At 39.2% G+C, this 20,387-nt stretch overlaps 1 protein-coding gene across 1 annotated transcript in view; it reads left to right on the top strand.

Moving 5' to 3' along the window:
* Positions 1 to 5,715: 5,715 nt before the first annotated feature.
* The window catches only part of LOC126237494 (thiamin pyrophosphokinase 1), a 50,543-nt gene continuing 35,871 nt past the window's right edge, over positions 5,716 to 20,387 (top strand). Inside the window, exons 1-3 of the mRNA XM_049947645.1 lie at positions 5,716 to 6,169; positions 7,260 to 7,495; positions 16,377 to 16,644. Of these exons, the coding sequence (XP_049803602.1) occupies positions 6,019 to 6,169; positions 7,260 to 7,495; positions 16,377 to 16,644 (655 nt within the window). The 5' untranslated portion in view covers positions 5,716 to 6,018. The remainder of the gene's footprint in view (positions 6,170 to 7,259; positions 7,496 to 16,376; positions 16,645 to 20,387) is intronic.

The following is a 20,387-nucleotide window of genomic DNA, read 5'->3' on the forward strand; positions in this document are numbered from 1 at the left end:
ATATATCTAGTGTTGGCAAACCTGCCGCCGTCCTTTCCGACAATACAATATGTTACACAGGTTACAAATAGGGAGAGTTATTGAAAAATAAAGTCATCCAAATTATCCCAATCTCAAGATTTAGCCCTCAATCTAATCTATGTGAAAGGATATTCAAGGAACTAAACCGTTTTATGCGAAATTACATATTGTGGAATCATTTCAAGTGGGTGAACTATTTGTCTCTTTTTCAGGATGTTTACAATAATTTGCCACTATATAACTCCAATTATACACCTACAGCAATTATGTTAGATGTAGAGGAATCGTGGGATCCCCTTCTGTAGATTTCTGGATAACCGGAATCCTATGACAACAAGGTACGAGATGTATTAATTACCCTAGCAAATAAAGCCAGAATCAAAAAACACGAATTTGACAATACTGTAAAACGAACTCTGTAATTCACAAAAGATATGCAAGTACTTTTGCGTGTTTACCCAAAATCTTGTGCATTGAAGCGATGTAACGATAAGTGGGCATACGACCACACCGCCGCCTAAGAGATCGATCCGCCGGATGCGATTCTCTCGATAAGCGGAACAAAAGACGGCTGTGCTAGTCAAAGAGTAAACAGCCAGTAGCAGTACTTATGCTCGCCACGAGGCGCTGCTAGGCCGCTACCCTTCAATCGTTTTCGACCGCTTCTATCTCCTGATGGACCATGTTAATGAGTAATCTTACCCAGACGCATGGACAACATCACAGCCCGCATCCTGTAACGCCTGATTCAAAAACTAACATGTTTACGGAGGTGACAGTAGAACTTTTGGTTTGGTCACCACGTTGGTGTGGGCGTGGAGGGGCCCCATCCTTTGTTTGTTGTGCTGCTAGGCCACTTCATGTGTAGCAGGAGTGTAGTGCAGTTGTGCCAGTCTACAGTTCGTAGCCGCACTAAGTCGTCAGCCAGTGCCGATGTTAGTCAGTCATCGTCTGCAGCTCAGTCATTGCTGCCATAAAGTCTTTGTAACCCAGTACCAAGTTAGTCTTCAAATTCACCGGATTCGACATTCAAGATTACGAGAGATTAATTCGTCACTGCAAGATTTGTGACTTGTAAATTATGTCATTCTGCAGACTCTTAGTCTAGTCGCGTCTTCTATAATTGTCAAGTAACAGATCATGGGCTACAACAAAGTTAAGTAATAAATACTTTCTTATTTTGTATTCCTGCTAATTAATTGTGTTTTCCTGTTGTAGCTACCAAGCAGTCTTGGCATAGCAGAACCCACGTTTCCACGTCCTTGGCTACCTCACATTTTCTACATCATGTTGATGGACTCAGTTATGGTGGAAGATCGAGAGCCATCACATATATCATTGCTTCCATGCCACATACTGTGTCGTATTTGTTACAAAATCCTAGAACAAATAAAATAGTTGGATTATACCATTATAGAGATTTGTGTAAGTTTCATATAAAAGCATGAACAAAGTCATTAAGGGACAATTAGGTAAGTGAATCACAAACCATGAATGTAAAGCACAATGCTACGTCTACAGCTTACAAATATACAAAATAGTCTAAGATAATTTATTTCAGGTCAGCAGCTAGGAAGAAAGAAGAGATGGAGAGAAAGAAAACTTTATTCTGATGTCCTTAGGTTAGTTAGGTTCAAGTAGTTCTAAGTTCTAGGGGACTGATGACCTCAGAAGTTAAGTCCCATAGTTCTCAGAGCCATTTGAACCATTTTGAACAATTGAGTGTTTTTATCTTTTGTTTCAGAAATAAAAATTATCTGACATATTATCTCTTAGACCTATCATATATGCATAAATACATAAATTAATTTTTTGCTGTTACTCGGTTTATTTATTTTATACAGAATGATTCTTTTCCCTCAAAACATCTATTATACTGCCCCCTAAATATTGAGGCTGAGTATCAAACTACAGTCGAACTATTTACTTTTAAGGTTTGTTTACAATATTCTTCAAAAACATACATATACCAGTTTTCTTTTACATCTATATGAATAATCAAATTTAGGCTCTCTCGCCGCGCTTCTTGGCGCATTATTATAGTCTCAGTGCGAGTAGAATACGTCACAGCTAATGTCACGCAATGATCATATTTCAACAGTCTCTGATATGTACAGTAACCTTTCTGTATGCCAGTTTTTCCACAGTACAGTGTGAAAAGGTTTAATACATCGTCATATGTGGTCAATTATTTAGCTTGTTACATCAAGATTATCAATAGAAGAGGAAATCATACATTTAACATAGAAATAACTAGGTAATATAAAACAGATAGTATAATTGTCGTGTTTGCTAAGTGCCCAGGCAAACTTAAAATCGTTCTAAGGTTAATGTTTCTGAAGTTTGCTTATTCGACCAAATTGTTAAAAGAGTCTTTTCTGATAATCCATCTCCATTTCATGCTTTACATGTAATTTTTTTCTTTTTACAATGCTCTTGTTTTGCAGGATAACATCTGCTCTCAGCAATATCCATCTGGTGGGCTTGGTGTTGGCGATTCATTTGAGAACAAGTGCCACAACACACACGTCTGTTGCGGACCTGTGTGGCAAAGCGATAGAATTTCTGCAGAAACCACTGTTTTGGAAGCTGTACTTGCCCTGTGCGTTGTCGTCGCGTTTCTGAGAACATTTCCCCCTGCAAATTCCACCCTACTTCTCACGCCCGTAGTATTCACTTGTTTATTTTGTTTTAGCTACTTGCTGTAGCCTTACACATGTTTCACTGAACACTACGTTCAACTTCAATGTTTGAATTTACCGCAGTTTATAGTGCCTTACAGCATTCCTGTCGTCATTTATATGATTTCCTTCCTTCTTTTAAAAGTTTTCAGTTTAAGTACTTCTGTCATTCTAAACATTCTACTATACATTTCTTTATGCAGGTATTCAATGTTTCTTTTATGTCACCATAGAATTTGATGAATTACTACTGAAACCTGAAAGAAAAGATGAGGCCCAGCACAAGCTCCACAGCAACACATGAGCTCAAGGGTATATCTGTGAATCAAATACTACAATTAAAGTAAGAATTAAAATTGATCTAAATCTAGCTACAACATGTAGCACTTGATGTGTGTGGATCCTAATATGTTTTCCAATGTTGTGTAATGATATCGTTCATATACATCATTTGTCTGTTTACTTTGATATTTTCCATTATATTCTGAAAATATGTGGTTTCATTCTGTGTTTTGAAACGTAGTTCTTTTCCAGGAATGATTTCTGTTTGTGTCAGGTTCATACATGCTCAGTCTTCTGTCACTATTGTTCCATAGAAATTTCCAGAATGATTGGCATAACCTTAATTATGCAGCTTAATAAATTAAATAAATCATTTATCATATAGCAACTGTAGCTGTTGCGCGGTTCCAGACTATAGCACCTAGAACCACTCGGCCACTCCGGCCGGCCACTCTATTGTTATTCTTCTGCTCTGTCTGTTAGAGTTTTGAGAGGAACATCTTAGCATAATCTACCAGACCCTGTACAATTATTTAGTTGATAAAGTAAGTTATCAAAAATAATGGTGTTTTATTTAAAATGATGGTATATCGGACCTAACTGCTTCTGTCAAAAACAGTTTGTATTTTTGTAGTAATATTACACAGAAATCATCATGAAGATAAGTGACAAAAGATAATGGCTGCTAACTAACATTTTAATAGTGGTCTTGTATTATGTGTCCTTTCAGACCAGCAACCTGTGTCTTTTAAATATCAAAGACTGATGGTTCCTTGTCTGGCGACCACGCATTACAAAATTACGTTTTGACTATTTTAATTACGAGAGCCATTATTCCTTTGAGGCTTTACAAAAATCAGTAAAAAGAAAGTCACCATAAAAGTCAAGCAAAGTTACATTAATGTTAAAACTCAAATTCTGTTTGAGAGACTGCAGCTCAAATCTATAAAACGAATGTTTATCTCATTTCATGAATAAGCTAGCCTCTATAGTCCAGTGCAAATGTTTGTGCAAGAGTCATACCTCCCTCAATATTTTTCCCTTCAAGACTTATAGATATTCTTTACATCTTGCATTTGGCTTTTGATAGTTCATGTGTGTTATTTGTACTGGGGTTAGCTAGTGAAACCACATAAATTTTCGCCACTGATGCTTGCAAAATTGTTTCACACACAATTCAGAGAGCTACTTAATAATAAATAGGTCTACCACATATACATTTTGAAATAAACGACCCGAGCGGGATTAGGCGAGCGGTCTGAGGCGTTGCAGTCATGGACTGTGTGGCTGGTACCGGCAGAGGTTCGAGTCCTCCCTCGGGCATGGGTGTGTGTGTGTTTGTCCTTAGGATAATTTAGGTTAAGTAGTGTGTAAGCTTAGGGACTGATGACCTTAGCAGTTAAGTCCCATAAGATTTCACACACATTTTAACATTTTTTAAAAAATAAACTACTTGCACTGTCTGAAGTTTCAGTGCGTTTCTTTATCTGTTGTTGTTGTTGTGGTCTTCAGTCCAGAGGCTGGTTTGATGGACTCTCCATGGTACTCTATCCTGCGCAAGCTTCTTCATCTACCAGTACCTATTGCAACCTGTATCCCTTTGAATCTGCTTAGTGTATTCATCTCTTGGTGTCCTTATACGATTTTTACCCTCCATGCTGCCTTCCAATAAAACTGGTGATCCCTTGATGTCTTAGAACATGTCCTACCAACCGATTCCTTCTTCTAGTCAAGTTGTGCCACAAATTTCTCTTCTTCCTACTTCTATTCACTACCTCCTCATTAGTTGTGGTCTGCCCATCTAATCTTTAGCATTCTTCTGTTTCTTTATCCAACACTACAAATGTTTGACAACGTGACAAATTCCACCTACTAATCAATCTGTTTCTTTCAACAGTACTTTTTTCACGTCACGTTGCAGCAATGTTGCAATCCATTTCATTGTAAAATATTAAGTATGAAACCGTTATCTATAAAAATCCACTTTATAAATCTAGAAGAGGGCAAGTAATTCAATACACTCATGTCGTACCATTCAGACTGCTGTCTCACTGCTTCAGTTAATCCGTCGTCATGTATAACAAATTTTAACAAAATATATTACAAAACGAAACAACTGATAGCAGCTAACGAAAAACAAACAACTGATATCAAGCAGAAAAGCCACAAAGAAACGAAATACGGAGATCTGTGCATGGCCGCGTATTGGGAGGAAATGAGCTTGTGGGTCACATAATCAGCAACGGATCGACGATGTCAACCGTGAGAACTTTCCTCCAGAGAAAACCAGACGATGCCGTGACGTGACGAGACGGCCAATATGGATGCCGCCATTTGAAATGCATTGCGGAATAGTTTGACGGAACGGGACATGACGTGACGTGACGGCCAGTGTGAACTGGTTTTATCCAGATTTGATTCTCTGGTTAGGAGTTAATCCCTGTTCGTCCAATGCGTTCCCCGCGCTATTCCGAGAATAGCGCTTAAGCGGTTGCTAACCGGAGATTGTACAGTCCCGCACAGTCTAAAATTTTTGACTGTGTTAAAGTCTTCCTCAGCCTTGCTGTAGAATAGCCACCCAAATACAAATTGCAAGAGACATTATAAAAGTTCCATTTACTGGACATGCAGGGAGATGGTTACGAAGACTATTTCTGAAAGAAATTTGTATCTGCCTGGAGAGCAGTAAGGATTTTCATCGGCGCTTCATTGGCAGCCCTGCGTACACAAACCATTGATCATAAATGCGGTCTTTCAAGAGCATGGTAGCTCAATGTGACTTGCGTAGACGGCGTGTTGTTTGTAGCGTTTAGTTCTTAAAAAGTATGTTTTCCTTGTTGTCAACTTAATCTGAACCTGTGATAAGTATTCGTGTCATATGGCGCATCAGTGTTTCATGACAACAAAACGCAGCTGCTGTAAAGAAATTATTCTGAGATAGTAGATGACCCAGAAAAGCCAAGTTTTCATTTTTCTATTTGATCGTAAAATATACAATGTGTGAATCAAGTAGCAGCTCAAACAACAGTGTAACATGAATGTGACTGACTTGGAACACAGTGTGCATCGATGGGATACATTGAAAATATTGACACCAGACAGAAGTAAATTTAGCTATGTTGTTATGATTTTAAATCAGCCTATAAGACACAGTCGTGCAGCTATGCTTTCTCTGTGGCAGAACGGTAAGAAAAAATATTTTAAATGATATTTAGACAAGGCTGACATATCAGTTTAGGTCATACTATTTTATTTAAACAATTTATTACAGTAAGATATTTCAAGGCCACAAATGTGGATCACACTGGAAGTAATGTGAAGCACCATAAAATGTTACTAGTTAAGACAACATGATTTGACATCTTTGAAGGCATAGAAAAGGGAACATGTATCGTACAAAAAAGTTAGTTATGCCAGCAGGTCATACTCCTTCATTTATTGATAAGAGAACGAAGTGCTGTAATTCTGAGATAAGGTTGAAAGTGAAGCAGCAGCGTTCCAGTTTCCTCCAACTGGCCCTTCAGTGTAGCCCCTCCAGTGTTTATATAACCTTATGTAGTGTTCTTTTCACTTTTTTTCTCCCAGGAATCTGGATCCAGAAAACTTTTATGTAAACATCTTATAGCTTTCTTATACACACTGCTATTCTTAGTGACTGCACTGTTAGTTTTCTTCAAATTTCCTGATAATACTGAAAGTGATAATATTTTCTGTAAGGTTGTATTTGCTAACACACGACTTATTGCATTTACTTTTGAGAAGTGGTACATTGTACTCCCTTGCCTGCTTCTGTACACTACACTACATAGACCTCAGGCTACATGCGTATTCGAAACAACCAATATTTCAGGGCGAAGTAGGGGGAAGGGAAGGTTGTAATATCACCCCTTGGCCCTCACTTTTAATGTTTGTCTGTAATGGAAACTAATAACAATCACTAATTAGGCTACCTTAATAATTTTTAGTGCTTATGAAAAAAAAAGGACTGCAGAGATGTGCAGTACCTTAATTGTATGGTACATATCGCTTAATGCTATTTCTGTGATGAAATCGCTGTCTTTATCTCTTGTAAAACTGTAAGTTAGTAAGCATAATGTTGAAAAATAAAACATTTTTTTATTATTTTTGATTCAACAGGCTAAAAGAGTCCAATCACTCTTCTGGTAGGATATTTGTTACTACTGTAAATTTTCTCAAAACATGCTTAGTACATAAGATAAATGGATTTCTTTTCAAGATGCATGTTTCAAACTTCTGATTTTCACATTAACTCAGCATCTTTGAGGATTACGGTTGATGGAGGAACCAACCGTTGGTTTAAGTTCAGTGAAGAAGAAAGCTGTTCATTGCCTGATTTCATAACAGGAGATTTAGATTCTGTGGAGGAATGTGTTCTTGACTATTACAAGAAGAGAGGGGTTCCTGTTGTTGTCACTCCGGATCAGAATAAAACTGATTTTACAAAAGCTGCTTTGTTTGCTGTTGAGCATCTTGACAAGGTGAAAATTAAGGTAAATGTGTTATTCAGTTTTTGTTGCAACTTTTAGTCTATTGTAATTAATGAAGGCAAATAATAGGTGTGTGAAAAATTGTTTGGGATGAATCTGATTTGTTTTTTGCTTTAAAGTTTTACACTTTCACTAATTGAAACCGTCAGGCCATTGCAGGTATGATATTTTAGATATTTATTGACTACATGCTTCACTTCTTATACTAATCTATATTGACAAAATTCTCTTGTGCACTCAGCCACATCCATGAACGCCAGGAGTATATAAAATAACATTTGGATGTAGACTGTTTTATGTAGGACCAACTGTGCATAGCATTGAATGGCACTGTGTGGAACATGAGATGCTTTCACCTTCGGGACTTAGAAAACAGTGGTAGCAGAGCATACTCTAGAAAAGAGACATTATATTGCATTTGAAGAGACATCTGTTATTATATGGACTAATAGTTTTTGAGATAGAGGAACTAAAGAAGAGAGAGACAAAAATTTGTAACATCGTGCTAAATAAAGACTGTTTGCAGCTAAGTACAGCTTGGGATTCAGCCATGGGAAGGTTGAAGCTGGTGTGCAGTGAAAACATTACCTTATATGGTGGTAGAATGAGCACCAGTGATGTCAGAGAAGGCAGACAGCTCTGTAAGTGTGGTGGCAGCATCCAAAAGACAGTCACTACTTGACAATGGCTGAGGAGTGCTCAGCCGAAAGCACATGGATTTTAAACCCTTGACACAACTGGAAGCTCAAGAGAATTTTATCAGTGCATATCACTGTGAAACTGTGCATTCTTAATTTATATTAATTTAATTTCTGGCCCTTAAATGAACTGTCTTACTTATTTCTGGTAGTGTGTAGGGCACCTAGTGAATGCACAACACATATTAGGCCTAGTTGTTCTGTATTAACTCTTGGCAATGCTGTAGCAACAGGAATCCTAAGGTATGATAGATGAGCTGAATTATGGTTTGTCTGCCAAATTTAGGAAGTGAAGGAATCTTGGTTTTGTTGCTATAGCTAATAAGATTGATGTAAGTGGCCCACTTATTCATTCATTCACAAATGGTGTACCAAAAATTGCTGTAGGCATGTAGAATGTGTAGAGTTATACATCAGCAGACATGGCAGGCTACAGTACTTCAGTGTAGTATGCTAACAACAGATTGTGGCTATTTTCGAGGCAATACAAGCTGATCTCTGACAGATGCTGTTAGTTGAGCAAAACAGCTTTGTGCACCTACCGCAATCATCATGTAATGCAATTTTATAAAGGTCTCTATGGAAACATATGTACACTGTCACAGCTCTATAGACTGCTATTATTTTCACCTGCAACTGTTTCAGCTTCACAGTGAAAGCTGGCAAATGCACGGCCAGTTGTCAGGGGTCTTCTTACACTGACGAGACAGTAATGCTGATTTACTATTTTCTCAACTATGGGAATTAAATCTAGATTACTTGCTTAAATGCATCATAAATCAGATATGTATTTGAGTATATTATGCTAAAAGCTTGTGAAATCGTTTATTTGGTTGGGCAGCTAATTCTAACGGGGGAGGCCACAATGTTGGGATCACAGATTTGCTTCGAACTTTGTACACATTTAAGAGAAGGTTTACGCATCTATTAAGTAACTGGTGTGTGTGTGTGTGTGTGTGTGTGTGTGTGTGTGTGTGTGTGTGTGTGTGTGTGTGTGTGTGTGTGTGTGTGTGTGTGTGTGCTGGACATTAGCGTTTGTGGGAGTCAGATGGATAGTGTTGGAGCTTTGGAAGACAAACGTATATGAGGCAATGATTTGACTCTGACTCAAACGTAATTCTAATTTATATTTTTTCAACACTGGTCATTTTGTTGAATTTATTTTTGAAAGGTAATATAATAAAAAAACGTGTTTTTCATGAAGTTTTAGTGAATTTCATGTTATTTGACTACTTATTGTTTTAATTAAATTTAATTATTAGAACAAACATATTTATAACTATCGACAAGTAAATGAAGAAGCACAGTTTTCCTGAAAATGTATGCCTGTCATGCTTTGCAAAATCCCATACATGCAATCTGATAAGGTACCCAGAACTACTCTGCACCTCAACACTTTGAGCTGCAGACACAGAGGCAGGCCCCATTTGGCAGTTAATCTGCCTAGCAGTAACACATTGCTAATGCAAGAATGAATAGTGTAAGTGCACATTTTTTTTAATATCATAGAAGTTACACTTGTTCTACAAAAATGAATGTTTGAGTGGGAGTCAAACCATCACCTCATCTACGTTCATCTGACGAAGCTCAAATACTAAGCACTTGACCACCACAAACGCTAACATCCAGCACCTATGCACAGATAAATCAGTTACACGATAGATGCGAAAAACTACGCTTGCGATTTTCTCGGAATTGCCATATTAGTGCACCTTACTACTTGCACATTATGTTGTTTTAATGGCCTACTAAATATGTAAAAGGTTGAAGTAAATCCTAACATTGTGGCCTACCCTTTTAAGGTTGTAGAGTTGTAAAAAGTCATTTTTTTGTGTTCAGTGTGATCTGAGCAGAGCCGGAGCAAGAGCCTAACCTTTATAGAGGTTCTATCTTGTGTGTCTGTGGACATATTAATGCATGATACTATTTCAGAAAGAGGTGGAAATAATTGACAAAGATGGTTTTGGAGTCTGTATTCATATTGTACTTTGATACTGATGTTTCTCCACTTCCATCTGTCATATGTTTGTCAGGCTTCATCAACAAAAAATTTCCCACAATGGTGCAGCATTTCATAAATGCTTTATTGCCTAAGATAAGCGTTGTTCTTAATGAAAAGGGAGTGTCCACTAGTGAATGAGTGAAAAGCAAAGTATCTTCTTGTACAAACTTTGCTGATATACAGTAGATTCTAGACTATCCATCCTGATGTGGTGCTGATATACAGTAGATTCTAGACTATCCATCCTGATGTGGCAGGTCAAGCCAGATAACAAAAAAATTCAGATAGTCTCTCTTTTGACCCAAGCTGTACCATTAAAAACTACCATTCTTTTAAACAAAACCCCAATTTTATTAACATTTTTTGACTTTCCAAATAATACATGCTAGTTCAGTGTTTCTGTACATACTGTACTCTTCAAAAATTAATCTGGGAAACATAGTTCTGTCTCCATTGTAAAGTATGAATGTACAGTTACACACATTAAAAGCCAGGCCTAACACACAAGTTGAAATTTAAAGGTTTGAGGTTTTTTTTAAAAAAAAAACTTTGATAGATGACTGTTTCTGTCCTTCAAGGGGAGTTGGAATGCCCTATCCTGCCAATGTTAAATTTAGTGACTTGGCTTCCATGTATTTCAGGAAACACTGTAGCCATTGACATGGAACTTCTACAAGACATTAAACTGTATGTTCTGAGTCTACTGAAGTACAATAATTGCATTTCAGCCACTGCTTTCGGAAATAAATTTTTTTTAATTACATGGTTAAAATTTGGTGTACTTTTTGCATGTTAACGTAAATAATTGTAATTACAGATAACATTGTGTTCTTCTTTTAGTTCAGTAGACTCTGGATATCTATGTTATTACTCCCTGAAAATTTGAATACTCTACTCGAAGTGGTTTCCGAGATTTAAAGAAAAATGCAACAGAAAATGTAAATTTTCAGAAACGGCTTTGGAAGTTTCAAAAGAATGTAACTCACTTAATATGTGCTATTTTTTCTATTTTTAGTCTCTCAGAAGCACCCTGTACTATACTGTATATCATTATTTCAATTTTTTTCTAAGATTTTTCCTTCTTTCTGGACTCTTTAGTGGCCAACAGTGCTGTGCACTCTGCTTAATCAGTGTGAACCTTGTACATTTGTTCAAGTTTTCTGATGCAGTTTGCTCAAGGATTAGTTCTCATATGCAGTAGCACTTTCACCCTACCAAAGTTGCCATCATTAAAAGCAATAACAGCATCACTCACTGCCCCACCCCCCACTTTAGTGTCTTCATTCCAACAAAACATTTTTTGGTAAGCGAGTCCATATAAGATTGTGAAAGACTCATTGGGATTTTGAGTCTGACTATGCAGGCAGTTCTTAAGTAATTGGAGGATTTGCCAGGTTTCTGTAAATAGGTTTTAAGATATCTGTGACTGCTGCTGGGATGGAATGTTTATGGCTGTATGAACTATTTGAATACTGGGCATTGCAGTAATTGCACCATGAATCAGATCCAGGAGCGCAAAGGTGGTGTACTGGTATTTCATCAGTTGACAGTCTGTGAAAGAAGGTAGCCCACGCTGCCTGCTTCATTTTCAACAGATCATCAGTATTATTTATAATGACCATCACATAATATTGCTGTAGTTCATCAATCTTTTGTCTGTCAGCCTGCCTCTTATGGTTTTCAGCTAGTGTTGGTTCCTCAAGCTCACTAATGTACTGCATCATAACGTGAACCATCTTGAACCCTTCTGAGTGTGGGGTGAGATTTTTCTTATCTTTTAAGTTGGCCTCCTCCTCTTGTGTTACTTCCCCCTGCATCACCATTCCACAATATCGTTCAAAGTTCATAAACTTCATTATTTGTCATCCATTCTGTGACGTCCTCTGATTCAACACCCTCACAGCCCGATAAATTTTTGAGCAATGAAACAGTATCATTTTCATTTTTAACTTCAGTTTCACACATGGATTCAAAGTTAAAATGTCCTGCTTCTTGGTCTAAAAGAATTTTCCAACATCTTAAAAGTGTTCAGCTTCTCTTCCGTGCTTTGGACTACTATATTATAACAACTAGGAAGTCAACCATCTTCAGAATGGTTGCAATCTTATCATTAGTCACTGATATCAATGGACTCAGAAGGCAGTGATGATACTTCTTCTTCTTCTTCTTCTTCTTCTTCTTCTTTGGCATTTCAAGGATGCCCTGGTCTATCAGCTGACAAAAAGTCATCACATTACATGTTAAAAATAATGCCCTGATATCTTCAGCTGTGAGTTAATCACTGGCAGGATGTAAAGTCTCATTATTGAGAAGTGGCAGATCATTCCTCAGTAAATGGTCATCTGTCAAATATTTCTATACAGCTGGTATAAATTCATTTTGGAGCAAGGTTTTAAATATTTCTGAATTCATGGATGCTCTCTGTTGAAGAGTGTAATGTAGAGGCAGTGATCCTGATTTTGCAGGTTCTTTAAAGCGTAGGTTTCATGATTTCCCTGTTGATGTAAGCTTAAATATGTGGTTGCCAGTTTCATTACTGCAAGCCAATATTGTAACTCATTCCTCACTTTCCTTGTATCCAGGTGCTGCAACTTCCTTTCTTGAAGCAAATGTTTTCATAAGGATAATCTTGTAATTTAAACCTCCTTTGTCACAATTGTACAACTGTTCACCAGAAATTCCCTGCTTGTCAATTAACTTCAAAGTATAGTCTTTAAACAGTGACACAGCCTCTTTGTCGCCAGATAAAGCCTCTCAACTAATGGTAATCTGATGAGTACAAAATAGTTTCTTCCACCATTCAAACCATCCGTCTCTTTCAATTTCTGAATGTTTTCCCGTCTATTTGCCAGCCACTGAAATTGCAATGCTTTTTCCTGCAATATCAGTCTGGTAATGGCCAAACCATTTCCTCTTAAATGTTCATGCCACAAACATGAAGCATCTTCAGCATCTCCATGCTGACCTTTCAACATTGTCTTTCTTGGTTTTATTCCACTTCCATTAGCTTGGGAAGCGCACGACATTTTGATATCTGCTTGATTTGTCTTCCAGTCTGCAACAGTACTTTTCCTACCCCTATCTCCAAAGCTACCCTAGAATCCAGTCTCATTACAGCATATACACTCCTGGAAATTGAAATAAGAACACCGTGAATTCATTGTCCCAGGAAGGGGGAACTTTATTGACACATTCCTGGGGTCAGATACATCACATGATCACACTGACAGAACCACAGGCACATAGACACAGGCAACAGAGCATGCACAATGTCGGCACTAGTACAGTGTATATCCACCTTTCGCAGCAATGCAGGCTGCTATTCTCCCATGGGGACGATCGTAGAGATGCTGGATGTAGTCCTGTGGAACGGCTTGCCATGCCATTTCCACCTGGCGCCTCAGTTGGACCAGCGTTCGTGCTGGACGTGCAGACCGCGTGAGACGACGCTTCATCCAGTCCCAAACATGCTCAATGGGGGACAGATCCGGAGATCTTGCTGGCCAGGGTAGTTGACTTAAACCTTCTAGAGCACGTTGGGTGGCACGGGATACATGCAGACGTGCATTGTCCTGTTGGAACAGCAAGTTCCCTTGCCGGTCTAGGAATGGTAGAACGATGGGTTCGATGACGGTTTGGATGTACCGTGCACTATTCAGTGTCCCCTTGACGATCACCAGTGGTGTACGGCCAGTGTAGGAGATCGCTCCCCACACCATGATGCCGGGTGTTGGCCCTGTGTGCCTCGGTCGTATGCAGTCCTGATTGTGGCGCTCACCTGCACGGCGCCAAACACGCATACGACCATCATTGGCACCAAGGCAGAAGCGACTCTCATCGCTGAAGACGACACGTCTCCATTCGTCCCTCCATTCACGCCTGTCGCGACACCACTGGAGGCGGGCTGCACGATGTTGGGGTGTGAGCGGAAGACGGCCTAACGGTGTGCGGGACCGTAGCCCAGCTTCATGGAGACGGTTGCGAATGGTCCTCGCCGATACCCCAGGAGCAACAGTGTCCCTAATTTGCTGGGAAGTGGCGGTGCGGTCCCCTACGGCACTGCGTAGGATCCTACGGTCTTGGCGTGCATCCGTGCGTCGCTGCGGTCCGGTCCCAGGTCGACGGGCACGTGCACCTTCCGCCGACCACTGGCGACAACATCGATGTACTGTGGAGACCTCACGCCCCACGTGTTGAGCAATTCGGCGGTACGTCCACCCGGCCTCCCGCATGCCCACTATACGCCCTCGCTTAAAGTCCGTCAACTGCACATACGGTTCACGTCCACGCTGTCGCGGCATGCTACCAGTGTTAAAGACTGCGATGGAGCTCCGTATGCCACGGCAAACTGGCTGACACTGACGGCGGCGGTGCACAAATGCTGCGCAGCTAGCGCCATTCGACGGCCAACACCGTGGTTCCTGGTGTGTCCACTGTGCCGTGCGTGTGATCATTGCTTGTACAGCCCTCTCGCAGTGTCCGGAGCAAGTGTGGTGGGTCTGACACACCGGTGTCAATGTGTTCTTTTTTCCATTTCCAGGAGTGTAGTTTCTGATCATAGGCACTGCAAGTTTTATTTCATTTATCACCCATTTTGGACTCTTTAATTAAAATGTAAAGAACATACAAAACAATAATTGAGGAGCGCGCACTCTTTGAACATCTGATACACAATCAAAGAAACAAAGAACACAGGATGTCAACAGAGCAAGCATCCATTTGTTCATTGTTGTTTACGAGTGTTTGAAGGGGGGTTTCAAAGCCTCATTTGTTGAGTGATTCTGGTAATTTATTCAATATTAACAATACAATATGTAGTTTATAATTGTGACTCCGTACAATAATTTAATCATCATTTTTGTCAGAGAAATGTTATGATATTAAGTCAGCCAGGTATTCATGAGTCAGATAGTAGTCTGCTGTACACCTATCGTGTAAGACAACCAGACTTCTGATCCACTTCTTTCTTTGTGCAGATCTAAAGGCATGCCAAACCTGATGGAGGTGCCATTCTGGCAAAAAGCTGTCTTTAAAGACCCACAGGAAATTTTCCAGTTCCAAAATTACTCAAACCTTGTGTACAATTATCCTTGGTGCTCTGCTGTCATGAGATGGTCTTCCATGTACCAAATGTTCGCCTAAAGGGATCAGCAACCCCTCACACTGAAGCATCGTGGAGTTGCGTACATACGAGGCATTGCCACTCAAGACTGCGTTGATTGCAGTGACGACGCCAGATGGCGGGACAAGCACCACCAGAGGTCCTCTGTGCCAGGGACCTATTTCCTTTGCCATGTCATGGGTGTGTAAATGGGTCGGCACAAACTCCCCTGTGCCCCAGCTACATAGGGCGGTGCAAGCCAACATGTTGGCAGTTCTCTTCACCGAAGCTCTGGGCCAATCCATGTGCTGGCACTTAGTAGCCAATTAGTGAGAGGCCACTTGGAAGACACCACAGCAGAACCTATGCCTATACAGAGACATACCTGTCGGTCAACTATGCCGAACGCTCAACCTTTGTCGTTAGGGATTGTTGGTGGCATAGTCTTCATGTCTCACTGTGTGTTCCAGGCATGTGCGTGTTGGTGTCTGACAAGTTGTATTATTTCTTATTCAGAAGAGTTTTTCCTTTGTTATTAAATCTCTCTACTGGGGTTATAATAAACCTTTGTTCTTGTTTACATGTGTCTTATGAATTTCTTATCAAGCACCTGCCTGTGGGCGATATAGCGTGGTCAATGACATTTTGCTGCCCTAACACACACTTCTCTGTGCATGAGCTTCAAGGGCAAACACCACGATCCGAAGATCCATCAGTACATCCAAAAAGACTAGCCCAACATTGTAATTGGTGAAAGAGACACTAAAAGTCTGATATTCTGTATTTTGAAAGAATAGCAAATGTGGCTTATAAGTGTGGGACTTGAAGAAGAAGAAGAAGAGATTTTTTCAGACAATTACTTTCTCTATCAGAGATGTTGCTTAAAGATCTAGATTTTTCATATGAATGTATTTGCACATGCATGCGTACATTGTAGGCAAGTGCTAATGTTACTAACATTATATTTCTTGAAGCTGTACTACATATCAACATTTAACTCTTGATCTGCAATAATTAGTCTCTAAATTTAACCTCTAATTCATGACTCCTTTGTTGAGATATGTCATTCAGTTATTGTGATAGGTGGATGCCCTTGTAGCTGTGGTTCAATCTGCAGGAAGAATGGACCATATATTTGCCAACATAAATACTCTCTTCAAGATGACACATGTGGAAGGTGCTATGCCAGTCTACCTTCTGTCGTCAGACTCCCTGACATGGTTGCTGAGGCCAGGTTCGCATGAAATTTCTCTCCCACCTGATCTCGTTGCTGAAAAAGTGTGGTGTGGCATAATCCCTATTGGTGGAAAGGCCAATTCTGTCACTACTACGGGACTGAAATGGAACCTAAGTAAGTAATGCTACGTTTTTTAGGATTTAATATTTATTAACTTGTTAACTTTGAAACTAGTTTCAGAGTAGCTTTGTTTTATATTTAGATGTGTACTGTAAAGTTATATTTTTCATTGTTTAATTGTTGAATGCTTATATGTTGGTTGTACACGATATAACCTTATTCCTGCAGTTTTGGTGGATTTTTTCCCCAATGTAATGTAAAGACAAGCCTGTCACCTGGTTTTAATGAGATAACACTCAGTTTCTGATTTGTTGAGGGAAGAGCACTGAAATAAGGCTTATCAAACTTTATAGGTCAATCCTAAAATCAGGACATCTACCAAACACTTTCAAAATTACTAAACTATTGCTTTCTTGAAACTGAACAAATCTTCTGATAAAATAGAAAGTTACAATCAAATAGCACTTCTTGGGTGGTGTTAAACTTTAGGAGCTTTTCGAGAGTCTTCTGTTAAATAGGATAGATACAAGACTCCTGGAAAAAATAATCCCTGTAGAACAAGCATGTTCCAGACCAAACGGGAGCTACACAGGCTAGGTTCTAAGCCTGACTGCATACATCACAGCTGCATTTCTGGGAAAAGAAAGCCAAAGACTTCTGTAGTAATTGTCTCCTGGACGACCATTTCTGATAGTGTGGAAAGAAGGGTTCTTATGTAAGTTGACCAGAATCATGCCCTGTCAAATCACGGGACATATGAAGCCCATTTTCATCTCTGAGGACAGGTCAGTACACAGAATTGCAGAATATGGGCAAATGGTCTGGTCACACATCAGCTGGTACTGCATCATTCTTTAAAGGTAATTTGTGTGATGGGAGTTGATAGCCTCATTCAATCATTGGGCCTTTTCTTTTTTTTGTGCACAAATGTCATTCCAACTCTTCACCCCCCCAACACATTGTGTAGCCAGTAAAGCAATTGCTACAGAGACATTTTGGAGATCCTGGTTGGCAAGATCACCTGATCTTAATCTGTGAGACTTCTGATTGGGTGTTACCTGAAAGATGCTACGTTCAATGCTCTGATTACAAATATAACTGAATTGAAATTTCACATTGCACTGTGCACACTGAATGTTACCCATGAGAGACTCTGATCTGTTGTGAAACATGCGGTTTCAACTTGTGACTAAAAACAGTGAACAACATGTTGAACATATTGTGTATAAGTCTCACGACAATTAAAAGGGATTTAATTATTCCCTTTTATGCGGTTTTCTGCCTGAGGGCAAATAGAAGCAGATTTTTTCCCATCTGATGTACAACCTTGCTATGGTGCATGGGCTTACCTAACTGTGCTACAACTGTGCCAGACTTTGCATGGTCATTTACTTTGCATAGTACGGTTGATGTAATACGCAACACATATCACAGCTGTCATATTGCGATGCATTTGTCATTTGTAGCTGAACCCATTTATGTTATGATACTTCCAGACCCATCTAGTGGAACAATTTTTGTTAAACCAAGTCCTTCCCCCCTCCTCCCCCCTCCCTCTCAATAATGTTTCTCCCTTCTTTACTAATATTTCATTTAAATTTGACATTTTAACTGTCCTGTTGGTCTTCCTCCAGGCCTGCTATATTAGGTTAAAGTCTCTCCTTACTTTCCCAACAAATTTTCCATACAGCTAATCTCATTAAATAATTCCTCCAGGGATACTATGGTCACTGTTTTAAGTGAGAACACAGATTGTTAAAGGGTCACAAATTATAATTTATTCACACACTCGATAAGCAGTAACTCTTTGGATAACATTCAACATTTCAGTCTACATGACACAACTTGCTACTGGTCACTTGCACATTGAAACTTAAGCATTGACCCATTGTGGCATGGACTTGCTGTAAAAGCATTAAGACTGCTATTAAGCAGTGCTGACAAATGCACTAGCCCAGCTCGGCGCACTCCATTGTGGCTGAGAGCCCAACTGCAACTTGCGCCATGACAATAACTGGTCTCTAGCGTTTTGTCAACAAGCAAAGATTAAAACACACGCGCGCGCGCACCCACCCACACACACACACACACACACACACACACACACACACACACACACACACACCCCTCTCTCTCTCTCTCTCTCTCTCTCTCTCTCTCTCTCTCTCTCTCTGTCTCTGCCTTGTGAGGAATATCCCCAGATCTCAAAATTTAATTTCGCCTGGAATTTTAGGGCAACCTCTCGGTCACTCGGTAAGCATTAATACTTTTGATAACATTCAGCATTTCAGTCTATGTGACACAATTTGCTAATTATCGCTTCCACATTGAAATGTAAGCAACAACCAATCACACTATGAACATGCTGTAAAAGCATTAATAGGGCAACTGAGTAGTGCTGATGAGTGCCCTACCTAAGCTCGGGTCACTCAGTGTTGGCCAAGAGCTGAACTGCAACTTACTCACTCCACAACAATAACTGGTCTTCAGAGTACTGTCAACAAGCAAAAATTAGCTCGTACAGGTAGCCACAGCTACAACATGATCAATGGAGAACTTCGTTTTGATATGTGTGTATCTGGAAATAAATATAAAACACTTTATTAGTGTGCTTAGTTTAAGATTTTCAAATTTAGAATTTATTGGTTTTTAATTATTATTAAAAAGTGATTTATGTTGGAAAATTTAAATTTTATTTTTTTAAGAATATTATATTAAGTTATAGGAGCATAAGACAATAACTATTATATACACAGACTTAAATTGCATTTAGCATGTAGCAGGTAGTATGTTGACAATGTGAACAGGCAACTGTACTTTCTTTTTGTTTACCCCCTTTACTATGTAGTAGTGGTGGTTTTTTATGCGAATTTTTTTATACTGAATTTGCTGTTTTGTCTTTGTTGGTACATGAAGGTACTGATAATAAACCAGTTTTTAATATTCTGTTCATACTGAAGGTCATTGCCCTGTAACTCAACATGTCACCACCAGCTGTTAATCACAGTGCATTAAGACATTTATATACAATTGCTGTTCAAATTGCAACTTAAGACAAAGTGAAATCTAATATTTAGCAAATATTTTGTGCATTCACTGTAAAGCTGGTAGTCAGTCTTAAGGCTTCATATGTTTCATTACTGAGGAATTGCTTTTCAGACACAGATTTAATGGAGTCTTAGATATGGAAGAAATTGATTCTGTAGAGATTCCAATTTTGTGTTGTCATGTGAAAGGTACTGTACCCTGTCACCATTGTGACTGCTTGGTCCATGTCATGCGTTGCTGACATCATGAAGTGTGTACCATTTGAACACATGCTCCATGTATTTTTTGTAGATCCTGAAGAAATAAAATACAAAGCTTTCTTGTGAATGGCACCATTCCAGAATGAAATTTTCGCTCTGCAGCGGAGTGTTGCTGATTTGAAATTTCCTGGCAGATTAAATCTGTGCTGGACCAAGACTCGAACTCAGGACCTTTACCTTTTGTGGGCATGTGCTCCACTGTCTGAGCTATCTAAGCATGACTCATGACCTGTCCTCACAGCTTTAATTCTGCTAGTACCTTAATGTTACCATTGTCTTTTAGAACCATTCATGTCAAAACTACTTCTTGCAAAACTACCTGCTTAGCATGTTCAACATTTGTTTTCTCAGAGTTAGTTGGGATCACTGTGCTTCCTAGAAAAAGATGGGTTTTTATAATTCTGAAGGTTGCAGTCCATACAGACATTTTACATATATTGCAGAAATTGTTTACTAACCATCAAACACTTCTTCCGAGAAAGAGAGATC

The sequence above is a fragment of the Schistocerca nitens genome, chromosome 2 (assembly GCF_023898315.1).
Source record: "Schistocerca nitens isolate TAMUIC-IGC-003100 chromosome 2, iqSchNite1.1, whole genome shotgun sequence".
Classification (NCBI taxonomy): domain Eukaryota; kingdom Metazoa; phylum Arthropoda; class Insecta; order Orthoptera; family Acrididae; genus Schistocerca; species Schistocerca nitens.